General features: G+C 36.4%; 1 protein-coding gene across 2 annotated transcripts; it reads right to left on the bottom strand.

Moving 5' to 3' along the window:
• Positions 1-2,690: 2,690 nt before the first annotated feature.
• On the bottom strand, positions 2,691-12,532 carry LOC121386826. 2 transcript variants are annotated; one of them, XM_041517840.1, is made up of 4 exons: positions 11,900-12,532; positions 10,527-10,838; positions 3,888-3,994; positions 2,691-2,708 (listed from the first exon to the last, which is right to left on the bottom strand). In XM_041517840.1, the coding sequence occupies exons 1-2, from the start codon at positions 12,356-12,358 to the stop codon at positions 10,782-10,784; spliced, it is 516 nt and encodes a 171-aa protein (XP_041373774.1). In that variant the 5' UTR covers positions 12,359-12,532; the 3' UTR covers positions 2,691-2,708; positions 3,888-3,994; positions 10,527-10,781. The 2 variants fall into 2 exon arrangements, with proteins under 2 accessions (XP_041373774.1, XP_041373773.1); XM_041517839.1 differs by lacking the exon at positions 2,691-2,708 and having other exon boundaries at positions 3,692-3,994.
• Between the last annotated feature and the right edge of the window lie 785 nt (positions 12,533-13,317).

Raw genomic sequence — 13,317 nt, forward strand, 5'->3', positions numbered from 1 at the left:
GATAGATTTCCAACCGACATTCTAAACTTGCTTGAGTGTTTTGACGTTGTTTTCAACCCTTCCAGATACCCTGAGGCACAGAGCAGCTATCAACATTATGCAATTTTTATGCTGATCTTGTGAACAAGGATAGGGTTACTGCACATTTCCTGCTGTTCAAACATTTAGCAAAATCTTACAGGTCTCTCACTTTTGAAAACTTCTTAAAGCTTTTAATCAGCGATTTCCACGATCAGTATCCAGACTTCATACTTCTTGCCAAAGTAGCATTGATCTTACCTGTGTCTTCTGTGCCTTGCGAGAGAGGCTTTTCAGTCCAGAATTCAATAAAGGACAAAGTTAGAAACAGACTAAGCCCCGAAAGACTCAACAGGTTGATGTTTATTAAACTGGTGGGTCCCAGTATAGAACAGTTTAACTTTGTCAAAGCAGCGAAAGCATTTAGTGCTATGAAAGACCGAGTTCATTGATTCACAGAAAAAACATTATGCTATGAAGTTGAAAGACACAAGTTTACTGATTTACAATAAAAGGTTGGAAAAACAACAACAACACAGCTTGTTAAATTTACTTTAATGAAACATATAGTATACACGTGATTTGTTGTCTGCAGCTCTCTGTCGTTTGTGTGGGTATGGGACCCTTTGTTTTCAGGTTGGGACCCCCAGAAAAGAAAGAGGTGAGTCCAAGGGACCCCCATTTCAGAAAAACAAGGTAAATCCCTGTATTAACACCATACACTGTACCTTAATTATCAATGAGGGACAAGCAATCAAACAAATATCACAAGGTACATGTATACCTACACGAATTATGTAAAAATACCATTTGATTGATAAGCATTTATTCTTTGTAATTCTATACCTGGTGAACATTTGATTGATAAGCATTTATTCTTTGTAATTCTATACCTGGTGAACATTTATTAAAGGACAGTTATAAAATGGATTAATGGACTTAAATATCTTTAAATTTAAAAACAATATTATTATTTGTGGTAATAATGGTTTCATATGCATATCTAATTTTGCATAACCTATTTTTCATTTCCAAGCACATCTGTTTATACGGGTACGATGGGTTACACAAAAGAAAATGGGTTACTTGAATTTAATTTTGTGTATCTTGTAAATGGGTTAAGCTAAAAAAAAAAAAAAAAAAAAAAATCCCAAGTGTCAGCAATCATACAAATAAATGTAGAAAAATGTAATACTAGCATGAGGAATTGTCTTTATAAATATGCATATTTGAATGTTAAAAAACACACTGAATCCAACAAACTATAATTAATCGTCAGGGCTCAAACTTTAGACTCGAACATTTTGTTCAGTATCGCTATATGATTCTAAATAACGAAAATAGTACATTCAGTTTCTAATCAAATTTCAAAAACAAAACATGCCATAATGAAATATGCAGTAAAACAGCAAAGACAGAGCCACTTACAGCATTGATAAATACTTCAGTAAGACATGCAGAATAGTAATTCCATGGGAAGATGCTTCATACCATTATTTTTGTCGCTGGATTCGAGCAAACACTCTCTGAAGAAAATGGGGAGAAAAGACCAATATTATTGCATGTCAAAAGCTATGAGACACATGTAGATACAGTTTAAATGCATTTTACTGTATATTTCATATTAACAATAATGCTTAAGGGCAAGATCAAACAAATTCCACATTGGAGAAAATAAATTATTTGTGAATTCAGTAACTTAGCTATTTACATGTAATTATGTCTAGTTCCAAAAACTGTTGTAAGTTCTAAGATATACCAAGATATATCAAAACATATGCCTATTTTAGCAAACTGTATTTTAGACTTCAACAAGTTACTTTTTGTCAAAAATAAATAAAAATAGTTTTTAGAAAATTTGTACTAGACAGTCCAAAATTATTTAGTTAAATCGTTCACTTTTAAATATTATTGATACTTAATTAGTAGTAACTCATTAAAATATACTTGTGATGTCCCTCCATTACCAAAAACCCCCCATGAATTTTCTAAATAAAATTATGTAAAAGCAAATGTCTGGGTTTCTGCCAGAGTGTAAAATGGTTATGGCGCCATACCCAATTTTTTGGCAGATTTTATTTGTTTAAGTTAACCTTTTGAAAAAAATTAATTATTCTTAACATTACTGTATGCGTTTCTTAACCATAAACTTAACCTATTTTCTTTCCGGGAGAGGCCCTCCATGCATACCCCTTGTTGACTGGGGTTGCATTCAATTCCATAGCGTGCCATACCCAAAATTTTCTTTCTGCCAGTAAAACACTGAATGTTTTAATTTTTTTAATCCATATAATCAACTAATAGCTTGGAAGTAGATACATATTATATAAATTTAGTCATGGTGACCAGTAATGGAGGGACATTTGTGTCATTGTACATTCAAACAGTTTGTGTGATAAAACCAACTTGTACAACATCACATCTATTTTAATTAAAAGAACCGCAATCATTTATGTAACATCAACATTCTGCAATTCACACACATGGCAAGTCCTAGGAATAACAACTTACAAAGGGATTAAGCTGCTAATTAGGGCAATACAAATTATATAGGAGACTAAGAGGTGATGCTAGCCTGATCACTTCGTACCTGTCTTATCTGCCAGACTTCCCACAGACTACCTGTAATTAATGGACTTCACACATTAGTGCTAATTAAAAGCCCAGGGCAATAGGAGCAGTTGTAGTAACTGAAATTGTAAACAGTACCATGAAAGACATCTATATATTCTTTTTTTACCTGTCAAAAAAAAAAACAAAAAAAAAACTAGAAACATTTTTTTGACTAAATTTCTATAATTAGCACTATTTTTAACTTTTAGTAGTTGTCTTTATACTAAATGAAATGGCCTTGCACCATGCATTGACGTACATCAAATAAATTCATCAGACAAAGGATTACTTTGTTTGTTTTGTTTTTTTAAACTGAAAAAGCGCAATCAATTTTTTGGGAAAATCCCACAATGATCAGTTTAAAATGAAAACATGAAATGCTAAGATTACAAAAATAGGTGCTACATGTAGTCAGATACTTACACAATTAGTCTTCATGTATGCTAGACATATTCCGCGAGATGAAACAAACTTGGCATTTTAACTCATGAATTCAAATATCTTGAATGGACGCCGCCATCTTGTTTCCTATTTATGTTGAATTCCTCTGCTGTCTGGCGAGCCACAGTGTAAAGTCATTTGTTTTAAAACATAAGTATATATAATTTACACTTTGAATTTGCACCATAATGCCTAAGGTGGCAAGCTTAATCCCAGTGTTCTACACCATTGATAATGAACACTGCAGCAGTCCCAACAACAGGCAAAATGCCTTTATCAGTGATGGTATATTTGTGTTGATCTGGCCCTACGTTGGGTCGACAGTGGGCCGCTGTGGGCAAAACTTCTTTATAATGAGCTGTTGTGTGCATGTTTTTAATTGTTTTTATTAAAACAAGTTAAGTCTAACAAAATATAGACATATATGCACATAATTGTTATTTATATCCAGGCAAATTAATGTGGATCTTAGTCAATGAAAATATTGCCATTAATTGCACGGCAGGCCACTGTAGGCAAGTTTTAAAAATCATTTTTTATTTATTTTATCCGATGGTAAATTAGTGTTGCTCTAACCACAGAAAATATTGTCATCGCTCCAACGTCGGGCCGACGTAGGTCCGCTGTAGGCAAAAAAATTTTTAATAATAATAAAAAAAAAAAAAAAAAAAATAAAAAAAAAAAAAAAAAAATATATATATATCTTCTTTTTTCTTAATTAAAACAAACTATGGATTTATTTACATGATTATAATTAATACCCGATGGCAAATTAGTGTTGATATAGTCACAGAACATATCGTCATCGCGCTTACGTCGGGCCAACTGCGGGCAGCTGCAGGAAAAATGTGCCGATGGTAGCCGCTCATGTCCAACCATTCGCCAACATCGGGCCGACGATGCATGCTTGCTGGGTATGGCCCTGTACAATAATAGGAACACGAACTAATATGGAAAGTTGATGGTTAGAAGCATAAACAAATTACTTAGACGAAGCCGACGAAGTAATGATAGAGGAAGGTGTCCAGGATTAAAACGATCATACCTGCGGTACAGAAATTGTTACCAAGTCAGTACAACTGTAAAAATAAGTGACATAATGAAACATACAGAACCAAGGCTGAGTTCAGCTTGTAATAAACAATATTATGCACTGGCATCATGTACATATCCTTCTTTTAAAGAATATTGGTTGTAGTGGACTTGTAGTTAGGAAGGGCCTAGCACCTAACGTCCATCTTAGTATGCATGATTTTATATAATTTAATACAGTAAAAAAAGTTCGATTAGGAGGCCATGACCACCGTGCCCACCCACCCGCCCGCTATACAACTGTAAGGATGTCCGTTTTTTGCTGTGTTTTGCAGATTGTTATGTTAAATTACGACAATAGTTTAGTCCTGTGATTAGTTGCACATGTATTTAGTGACCGACTATAGTGACGAATTATAACAGGTGCACTGTATGCTGTGAAAAATCCTACCTTTTCTGGTCTTAGCCCTTCAATAATAAGGTCACATAAGTATCTTGATTGTGAGCGCCCGTGGGGACATCTTTAGTACAGACTAAAGATTGTTGATGTCTGGTGAGTGTGTTTTAATGCTATATTACATATATTTGTATGTTTTATGTAAACACAAGACATTTAAAAAAAATATTTTGCATGCATGTCAAGTTGTTACGACAAATTATTAAACAAAGTGTACCATTCATATATTTATAGGTTTTCCCTATGGGAATAAAAGAATCTAGAAACGCGAGTGGTGTTTTGTCACGAACTAGCAGGGGTTACATAATACATTTTAAGAGTATTGTCCAGTTTCGCTGCTAGTTTGTTAATATGTATATATATATATATATATTACTCTTCAAAAGAAGAAACGCAAAACCACATTGTCGTAACATTTGGAGAATTGATTTAATTATTGAATGGTGAGTCCGATAATTACCAAATGTTGCAGGATTGTTCACAATTCACTCTAGTCCATTGTGAGTAAGTGATAGGACACACCACCAAGGTCAAGGTCATCTGGAGTCAATACCGGGTGTGGCCTCCGCGTGTGTTGACAACTGCCTGGCACCGCCTGCCCATTGAAGCAACCAGAGTACGGATGACGTCCCGGGGGATGGTGGCCCACTCGGCCTGCAAGGCTGCTGCCAGCTCGGGCAGGGTCTGGGGCTGTGGTTGTCGCTGTCGGAGGCGTCGGTCCAACTCGTCCCATAGATGCTCAATTGGGTTCAAATCCGGTGATATCGATGGCCAAGGAAGGACATTAATGTTGTTGTTCTGTAGGAAAGCCGTTGTGAGACGTGCTGTGTGAGGCCTGGCGTTGTCATGTTGGAACACTGCGTTGGCGTTGGCCATAACTGGAACGATGTGTGGCCGGAGGATCTGGTCAATGTAGCCCTGTGCATTCAGGTTGCCCTGCACGTGGACCAGGTCAGTTCTGCCAGTGTGTGAGATGGCTGCCCACACCATGACACTACCCCCGCCGAATCTGTCCACTTCCTGCACGCAGTTTGCCGCATAACGTTCACCACGACGCCTATACATGCGACATCTTCCATCATGACGTCGGAGCAGAAATCGGGACTCGTCACTGAACCACACCTGTCTCCATCGCAGTTGAGGCCATTGTCGATGAATCTGGCACCACTGCAGTCGGAGTCGACGGTGTTGTGGTGTTAAGATGACACCTCGAACTGGACGTCTGGCACGAATTCCTACCTCACATAGGCGGTTCCGTACGGTCTGGTCGGATATCCTGCGCAAACCTGGTATTGCTGCGGCTGTGGAGGTGGCAGTAGTCAATCGTTTCCGAAGGTGGCGTACCCGGATGTAGCGGTCCTGCCCGGGGGTAGTGACCTGTGGTCGACCGGATCTAGGGAGGTCACGTGTTGATCCATGTTGCTGGTAACGGTCCCACAGTCTGGAGATGGTGCTTGGGGACACATGGAATGCCCTGGCAACGGCCGTTCTGGATTCGCCTGCGTCTAGTCGGCCGATGGCATTGTTTCTCTGCGGTTCACTGAGACGTGGCATGTCCTGGATTGTCAACTGTCGGCCAGATACAGAGGCCAGGCAAGCGAACACCCTGCACTTTTATACTGTCGGTGTTCATGTTGCACGTGCAGACAACGCACGTGCAGTGGTGACATGGTTTGCACGTGGCTGCGTTTTTGCGAATATTCACATTTTGGAACTTTATTGTACAGTAGCTGCGTTTTATCGAATGTAACCGTGGGAATGTGTTTGGGACATGCAATGACCTTATATTCACAAAGCATGAACCGGTAGGAAACATAAAATCGGAGTTATAACCCATTTGTACCCTTTTGCGTTTCTTTTTTTGAAGAGTATATATATATATATATATATATATATATATATATATATATATATATATATATATATATATATATATATATATATATATATATATAGACAAAACTACATATATGTGGTTTTCTGCTTTCTGTATTCCACAAGTGTATTTCCTGCTGAAAACCCCTCTGCATGCGGCATCGGGGTTTCCGGCAGGAAATACACTCGTGGTATACAGAAATCAGAAAACTACATATATGTAGTTTTGTATTTAATATATACCCTAAATTGGATTTTTTTTTCAAAATAATAATTTAGAAATTGTAACACTGCTAGCTAATGACGGGGATTTCTAAATTTACACAACTTGGTCAGCTGTGTTACTACGCGGACCGAAAAACCACCAATTATTACACATAGGAATATAGTTATATTTAAACAATAAACAGAAATAAGAAAGAACGAGTGAAAAGTTACCTATAATTTTAATGATATTGTTCGAAATGCCTTTTAAAGACAATGTAATAGCTAAAATTCACGAACAATATAATATTTAATTTGCTCGTAATACGTCAGAAAACCTTCAGCGTGCCAGTTTTATCAACGAAGAAAAATGTCAAGAATTGTTCACTCAGTGTCTGAGTCGTCATCGGTGTGTTTTCTTTTATTGATGTTCATGGAATTATTCGTTGCTGAAAAGTTTAAGTTTATATTAAATGTGCCTCCATAAATCATCGCTCTACTGAATAATCCGGTTGACAGTTCATTCAAGTTTTCTACGTGAGGAGACGGCATTGTTGCTAAAGTCGACGACAGTCACTTTTCGCACCCTTGTTTTGGCTTCGTACACAATAAATATAGCATATCTTACTGTAATTTCACTAGAAATCCATATTTCGTAAAAGGTGCAATTTTTTAATCACAAGATTTTGTTCAAAGATATCCAGGTGCATTAGTAATGTTAAGAAAAAGAAAAAGAATTCAATAGCAATTTTACATTGGAATTTTTCGAAAAAGGAAACGTCATGTACCCAGTTTATGGTTATTTTAAGGAGATGCAAAGTGACGTCATTGGAATACTGACGTCATTTAAATTCAGAATTAGCTGTATTATTACAATGCTGCGCCACATTAAAATAAAAACTAGTCTACTAACCTTGACCCCTGTCAAATTCCTATAACAAGCAGACAACGCTGTTAACAGGTCGGTACTTTTTTTTTTTTCATAATTCTGGACAAAATATTAATTTGAAGTTTTGAAAGATGAAAGAAATAAAACGTACCTTTTGTCAAATATATCATTATCATATCACAAAATTACGGTTGGAGATGTTTTATTTATTGAAAAGGAATAAGAATTATATACGATGTAACGAAGCCAAAACAAGGGTCCAAAACGTGACTGTCGTCGACCTTAACTATCGTGGATTAAAAGCTCCTTGGTCAGTAGTGTGCCCGTCTCAAGTTTTGGTATCGCGCTCATTAAATTGTAAATATTTGTCACCGTTTTCGTCTGTTTTCAGTTCAAATTTTCCACAAAATAACATTTTAAAAAAACCAAGCACAAACTTTGTTTAAATATCGCGAAGGGCATTCCCGGTAACCATGTGCTATAAATAGTAGCGTTGAATACGGAGAGTTTTATTTGATTCTTGTATTCAGAGCTGTATTTATATAGTAAGATTTAATGGGTATGTAATAAAATATATATATGTATAACCCTACTGGCATTCTCCCTAACTCTCCATAAAAGCTTAAATATTGGTGTTTCTTTCTTAATAGGTAGGATGTGTCTTAAAAAGTTTATTTGTACATAATTAAATATATATATATATATATATATATATATATATATATATATATATATATATATAATTACAAACTTTCCGAATTTATACGATTTACTGTATTCTGATTGGCTGACGTCACTAAAAAACCAAGCGTTATCCTTCCATAAACCTCATAAAAATACGTCATCACGGAAGACCAAGATCGATTGGAAGTATCTTTAGCTGGATAGGCGAGAAGCCCAATGACCCAGTTCGGTGATCGTTTTAAAAATAGAACAAGGAAGTGACCTGTTTTTTCGATTAAAAAACATAAGGGAAACTGGATGAGATATTCATGTTATAAAAAATTTTTTTTTACAATATATTTTTTATTTGTTTTTATTCTGTTAACAAACAAAAAAAACCCCAAAACATCCAATAGTATGTATACATGTATTCCTACGCTTATTTACAGAACATGGTTGACGGTAAGAATGAAAGAAATTATTTTTGAGTGTTTTAAGGTACACTTCTTGTACTGTTGATAAATTCCTAAAAAATGAGAGAAAAAAATGGTATATATATATATATATATATATATATATATATATATATATATATATATATATATATATATATATATATATATATATATATATATATATATATATATATATATGTATATATATATATATATATATATGTATATATATATATATATATATGTATCCATATATGTATATGAACGAAATATATATATATATGTATATGTTGATATATGTATTTTGATAGTATATATGACCTTGACAGCCTATGCTTATATATGAAAATGTGCTTACATTCGGTTGATAGTCTGCCCTTTGGTTTTGATAGTAAAAGGGCTGACCTTGATAGCCTGTTGCTTAAGTCCACTCGAAAATGTGCTTACATTCGGTTGATAGATAGCTGCCGTTTGGTTTTGATAGTAGAAAGGGCATGACCTTGATAGCCTGTTGCTTAAGTCCACTCTGAAAATGTGCTTACATTCGGTTGATAGATAGCTGCCCTTTGGTTTTGATAGTAGAAAGGGCATGACCTTGATAGCCTGTTGCTTAAGTCCACTCTGAAAATGTGCTTACATTCGGTTGATAGATAGCTGCCCTTTGGTTTTGATAGTAGAAAGGGCATGACCTTGATAGCCTGTTGCTTAAGTCCACTCTGAAAATGTGCTTACATTCGGTTGATAGATAGCTGCCGTTTGGTTTTGATAGTAGAAAGGGCATGACCTTGATAGCCTGTTGCTTAAGTCCACTCTGAAAATGTGCTTACATTCGGTTGATAGATAGCTGCCCTTTGGTTTTGATAGTAGAAAGGGCATGACCTTGATAGCCTGTTGCTTAAGTCCACTCTGAAAATGTGCTTACATTCGGTTGATAGATAGCTGCCGTTTGGTTTTGATAGTAGAAAGGGCATGACCTTGATAGCCTGTTGCTTAAGTCCACTCTGATAATTAAGTTAATAATCTCTAGTGTTGCCCTAAAAATAAATATTTTCATTTTGTTAGCGTTTATTTCAAGTGTCCATTTGTTTCAGTATTGATAAACCATATTTAAGGTGTGTTGTAGGTCTGCTCCAGTGGTTGGTAACAGGGCAGTGTCGGCAGTAACAGCGTCACTAAATTGTTATTGCATAATTGATGCCCGGTAAACAATGTAAAATGAGAGATCTTCAAATTAATTAGTATTCTGTCTTCTTTTTCTTTCTGTTTTAATGTCAGTCAGGGTATGAACTCACACACATCCACACCAAATTGTTGTTGTATTTTATTGTTTATGTATTTATTATTATTATTATTATTTTCTTCTCTATTTTTTTGTTTTTGTTTTTTTGTAGGTTCGTCAGTGTATGAAAACAATACAAATAAAAATGTACTCTTTCTTCTTCTTTTTATGTCGCTGGTTCGTTGATTATTGTTATTATTATTATTTATTATTATGTTTGTTATTGTTATTGAAAATTATTACTCTTTCTTCTTCTTTTTTTGTCGCTGGTTCGTTGATTATTATTATTATTATTATTATTATTATTATTATTGTTGTTGTTGTTGTTGTTGATTATTGTTATTATTATTATTATTATTATTATTATTATGTTGTTGTTGTTGTTGTTGTGATTATTGTTATATATTATTATTATTATTATTATGTTGTTGTTGTTGTTGTTGTTGTTGTTGTTATTATTATTATTATTATGATGATGATGATGATCATCATCATAATTAGTATTATTATTACTAGTAATCCAGGATAATCCCCTCCATAATGTCCACAGATTTTTATATGACATCTAAATCAAAGGAATTAATGATGCGTGTAACTTACTTTCACTGGTCTTGTTACAGTACGGTCGTGTGTTATCCCAGTCATTGCACGACCATTTACCAGCGTCAGTTGTTGGATCGAACGACTCTATTATCAACGTGTATTCATTAATCGCATGGATCACACCGGTGTAGCGGCCAGTGAATTCTCCAGACGTTGTGCATATCTTCCGTGGATAGAAACACGTGACTACATCTTTATTAAGTGGTCCAACAAACACTATTTTTGACACTGAAGGTGTAGTTATCCAACACTTTAATTCGGTCTTCTGCCCTTCAGTTGCGGACTCCATACAGTCAATGGATGTTGCAGCTGGGGGAAAAAAAATAATAATAATAATAATATTGAACAAATATATATATAATACAGAGCTGAATTTTTCAGGATGCTTGCACAATATATGTAGTAATAACATATTGAAAGTCCCCAAGTTTCCGAGGTGTACTAACTTTACTACAGACGTACATGAATATTTATCGTTCAGTAACACGATTACGTCCGGAACTTATTTTCGTCTTCAACATTTGAGAGACCATAATATATTATAGGACCACTATCGCATGCACATTTTAAACACATGCGATGGAAATTTTAAACACAAATCATAATTTAAACAAATAAGAGTAAGAACAAAAATGTTATTGTAATGATGCATTTGCATAGACAGGATTTTAGATTTTGAGTGCGAGTGCGAATAATTTTAACATGCTCATATACCACTAGAGTTTCGAGCATGTCCGTTCCGGGGCCTGTCTCTGGATAGCCAGTGACTTGCTCCGGGACAGAACAAAATTAAGGGGACAATTTTGAAATTTACATACAAAAATTAAATAGTGGGCCTTTAAAATTTTGATGCGCAACTCTAATTAATATAATTAATAAATAAAATACTACTCTTTAAATTTGGTTGCTAGATTAGACTGGGCGGTCAAAATGAAATTAGATAACACGCCTGATTTGGGATTGGGGGGGGGGGGGGGGGGGGTGAAAATGGACAGAATTTTGAAAATAGCAATTAGTAAAAGAAATTAGTAGGATTAAAATTAGAAAGAAAAAAGTTACAAGCCAAAAATAAAAAAGAGTTGACTGCTCGGTCGAATATTTATATAATTTGGAGCATTTTGGAAGGACAGTCCAAAAATAAAAAGAGAAAGAAGAGAGGATCGGACTATTTAATAATATTAAAACAAAAAAGAGAGAAGTAATTTCGACATGAACTTTTGAACGAAGGTCTAAAAGTTTCTTAAGTGCGATCTATACGTCCACGTGAGTGGCCTCGTTAAGGCCGTTAAGTTGTTACGTCGGCGAGGCTGGAGTGTCCCGGAGGTTCGGCAGCAGATGTTGGCGTCGTAACAGGGTACTGACTACCGTACCTTATGTAGATTCCGGTTGTCCAACTTGTTCGAAAGTATGGCCTGTCTATAGGTCTGCTCCCTTCGGTGCGTCACGACTACGGTGTGGTGAGTACCGAACATCTTGCTGTGAAGTTCGTACTCGCTGCCGTCCTCCAGGGGTCTCCAGTCCGCGTTGAGGTAACTGCCACGGAGCTTGGTCGGGTCTGTCGTGTCCCCCTGCATGTACTGATGAAGGTGTTTCTTCAGTCCGCTCACTGCGACGGTCCCCTCGGACTCTTCAGGTGGGGAGGGGGCGACTACCGGCGCTGGTCTCTCGGTCTTGGCTGGCTGGTTGGTTGGTGATGTTGCCTTCCTCTTGCCAACGGCGGCTGATCGGGCCTGTGGCGTGGCGACTGGCTGTACCGGCGATACCGGCCAGTTCTGCCTGGGCCGCGTGACGGTCGGCGATGGAGGGTCGTCGTGGGGTGTCTCACACATCGCGGTGTTGAGTCGGTCCCTCTCGGTGGTCGACGGTTCCCGCAGGGCTGGTCTCGTCAACTCAGGCTGGGCTGGGGGCGGCGTCGCAGAAGGCCTCAGACCACAATTAATTTCGCTATATGTTTCTATATAGCCTTAGTGGCTATAACATTTTTATTAATATCAGCAGGCCCGTGAAGTTTTGTATGTACCTTTGCCTGCAAGGGGGACACATACCCTGAAAAGGACAACCCCTGTTGTCCAGCTCTTTCTCCCAGCATATTGGTTTAAACAGACACACCCTCTAAACCAGGCCGGAGTACACCCATTTTACACAAAAAGCACTACTTTTGCATGGGCCGGAATTACCACAAACAAGTCTTCAATGTCAGCAAGTTACACGTTTACAAACTACATGCTATCCCCTGTCACTTCAGTCAAACAGTTGCCACTTCATAGCTGTCTGCCATGAAATAATCACAGTCAAACAGCAGACTACTTGCGCGGTGAAACTTCCGGATTTTGGACAACCAAATGGGAAGATAACTGTAATCTGAGGCCTATCAGTCCATTTCCCCCCCTAAAAACTGGCCCACACTAATGCAATCCAATGATATACATATTAAAGCAATGCTCAGTAAGTATCGGGATGTCACCTTTAAACTGAGAGTATATAGAGGCTGTGTTAAAACACCTACCACAGTGCCTTGCCATGGCCAATTTTAGCAAAGGAAACTTGAGGGACACCAACTTCAAAATGTAATAACTTTATCAAATTTTGGAATTTCTTCATACAATGAGCAGCTATTTTTTCTTCTACATATGTTCTATCTGCACAGTGTTGTCTTGGAAAGATTTTGAAATATTTAAAGGAAAAAAAATCAATCATTAGATTTTACTTAATTTTTAATGAAATATTAAACTTAAACTTACATTTTTGAAACAAAATAAAATCTAAAACTGTAAAATTTTGCATTTTA

This window comes from Gigantopelta aegis, chromosome 12 (genome assembly GCF_016097555.1).
Source record: "Gigantopelta aegis isolate Gae_Host chromosome 12, Gae_host_genome, whole genome shotgun sequence".
Lineage (NCBI taxonomy): Eukaryota > Metazoa > Mollusca > Gastropoda > Neomphalida > Peltospiridae > Gigantopelta > Gigantopelta aegis.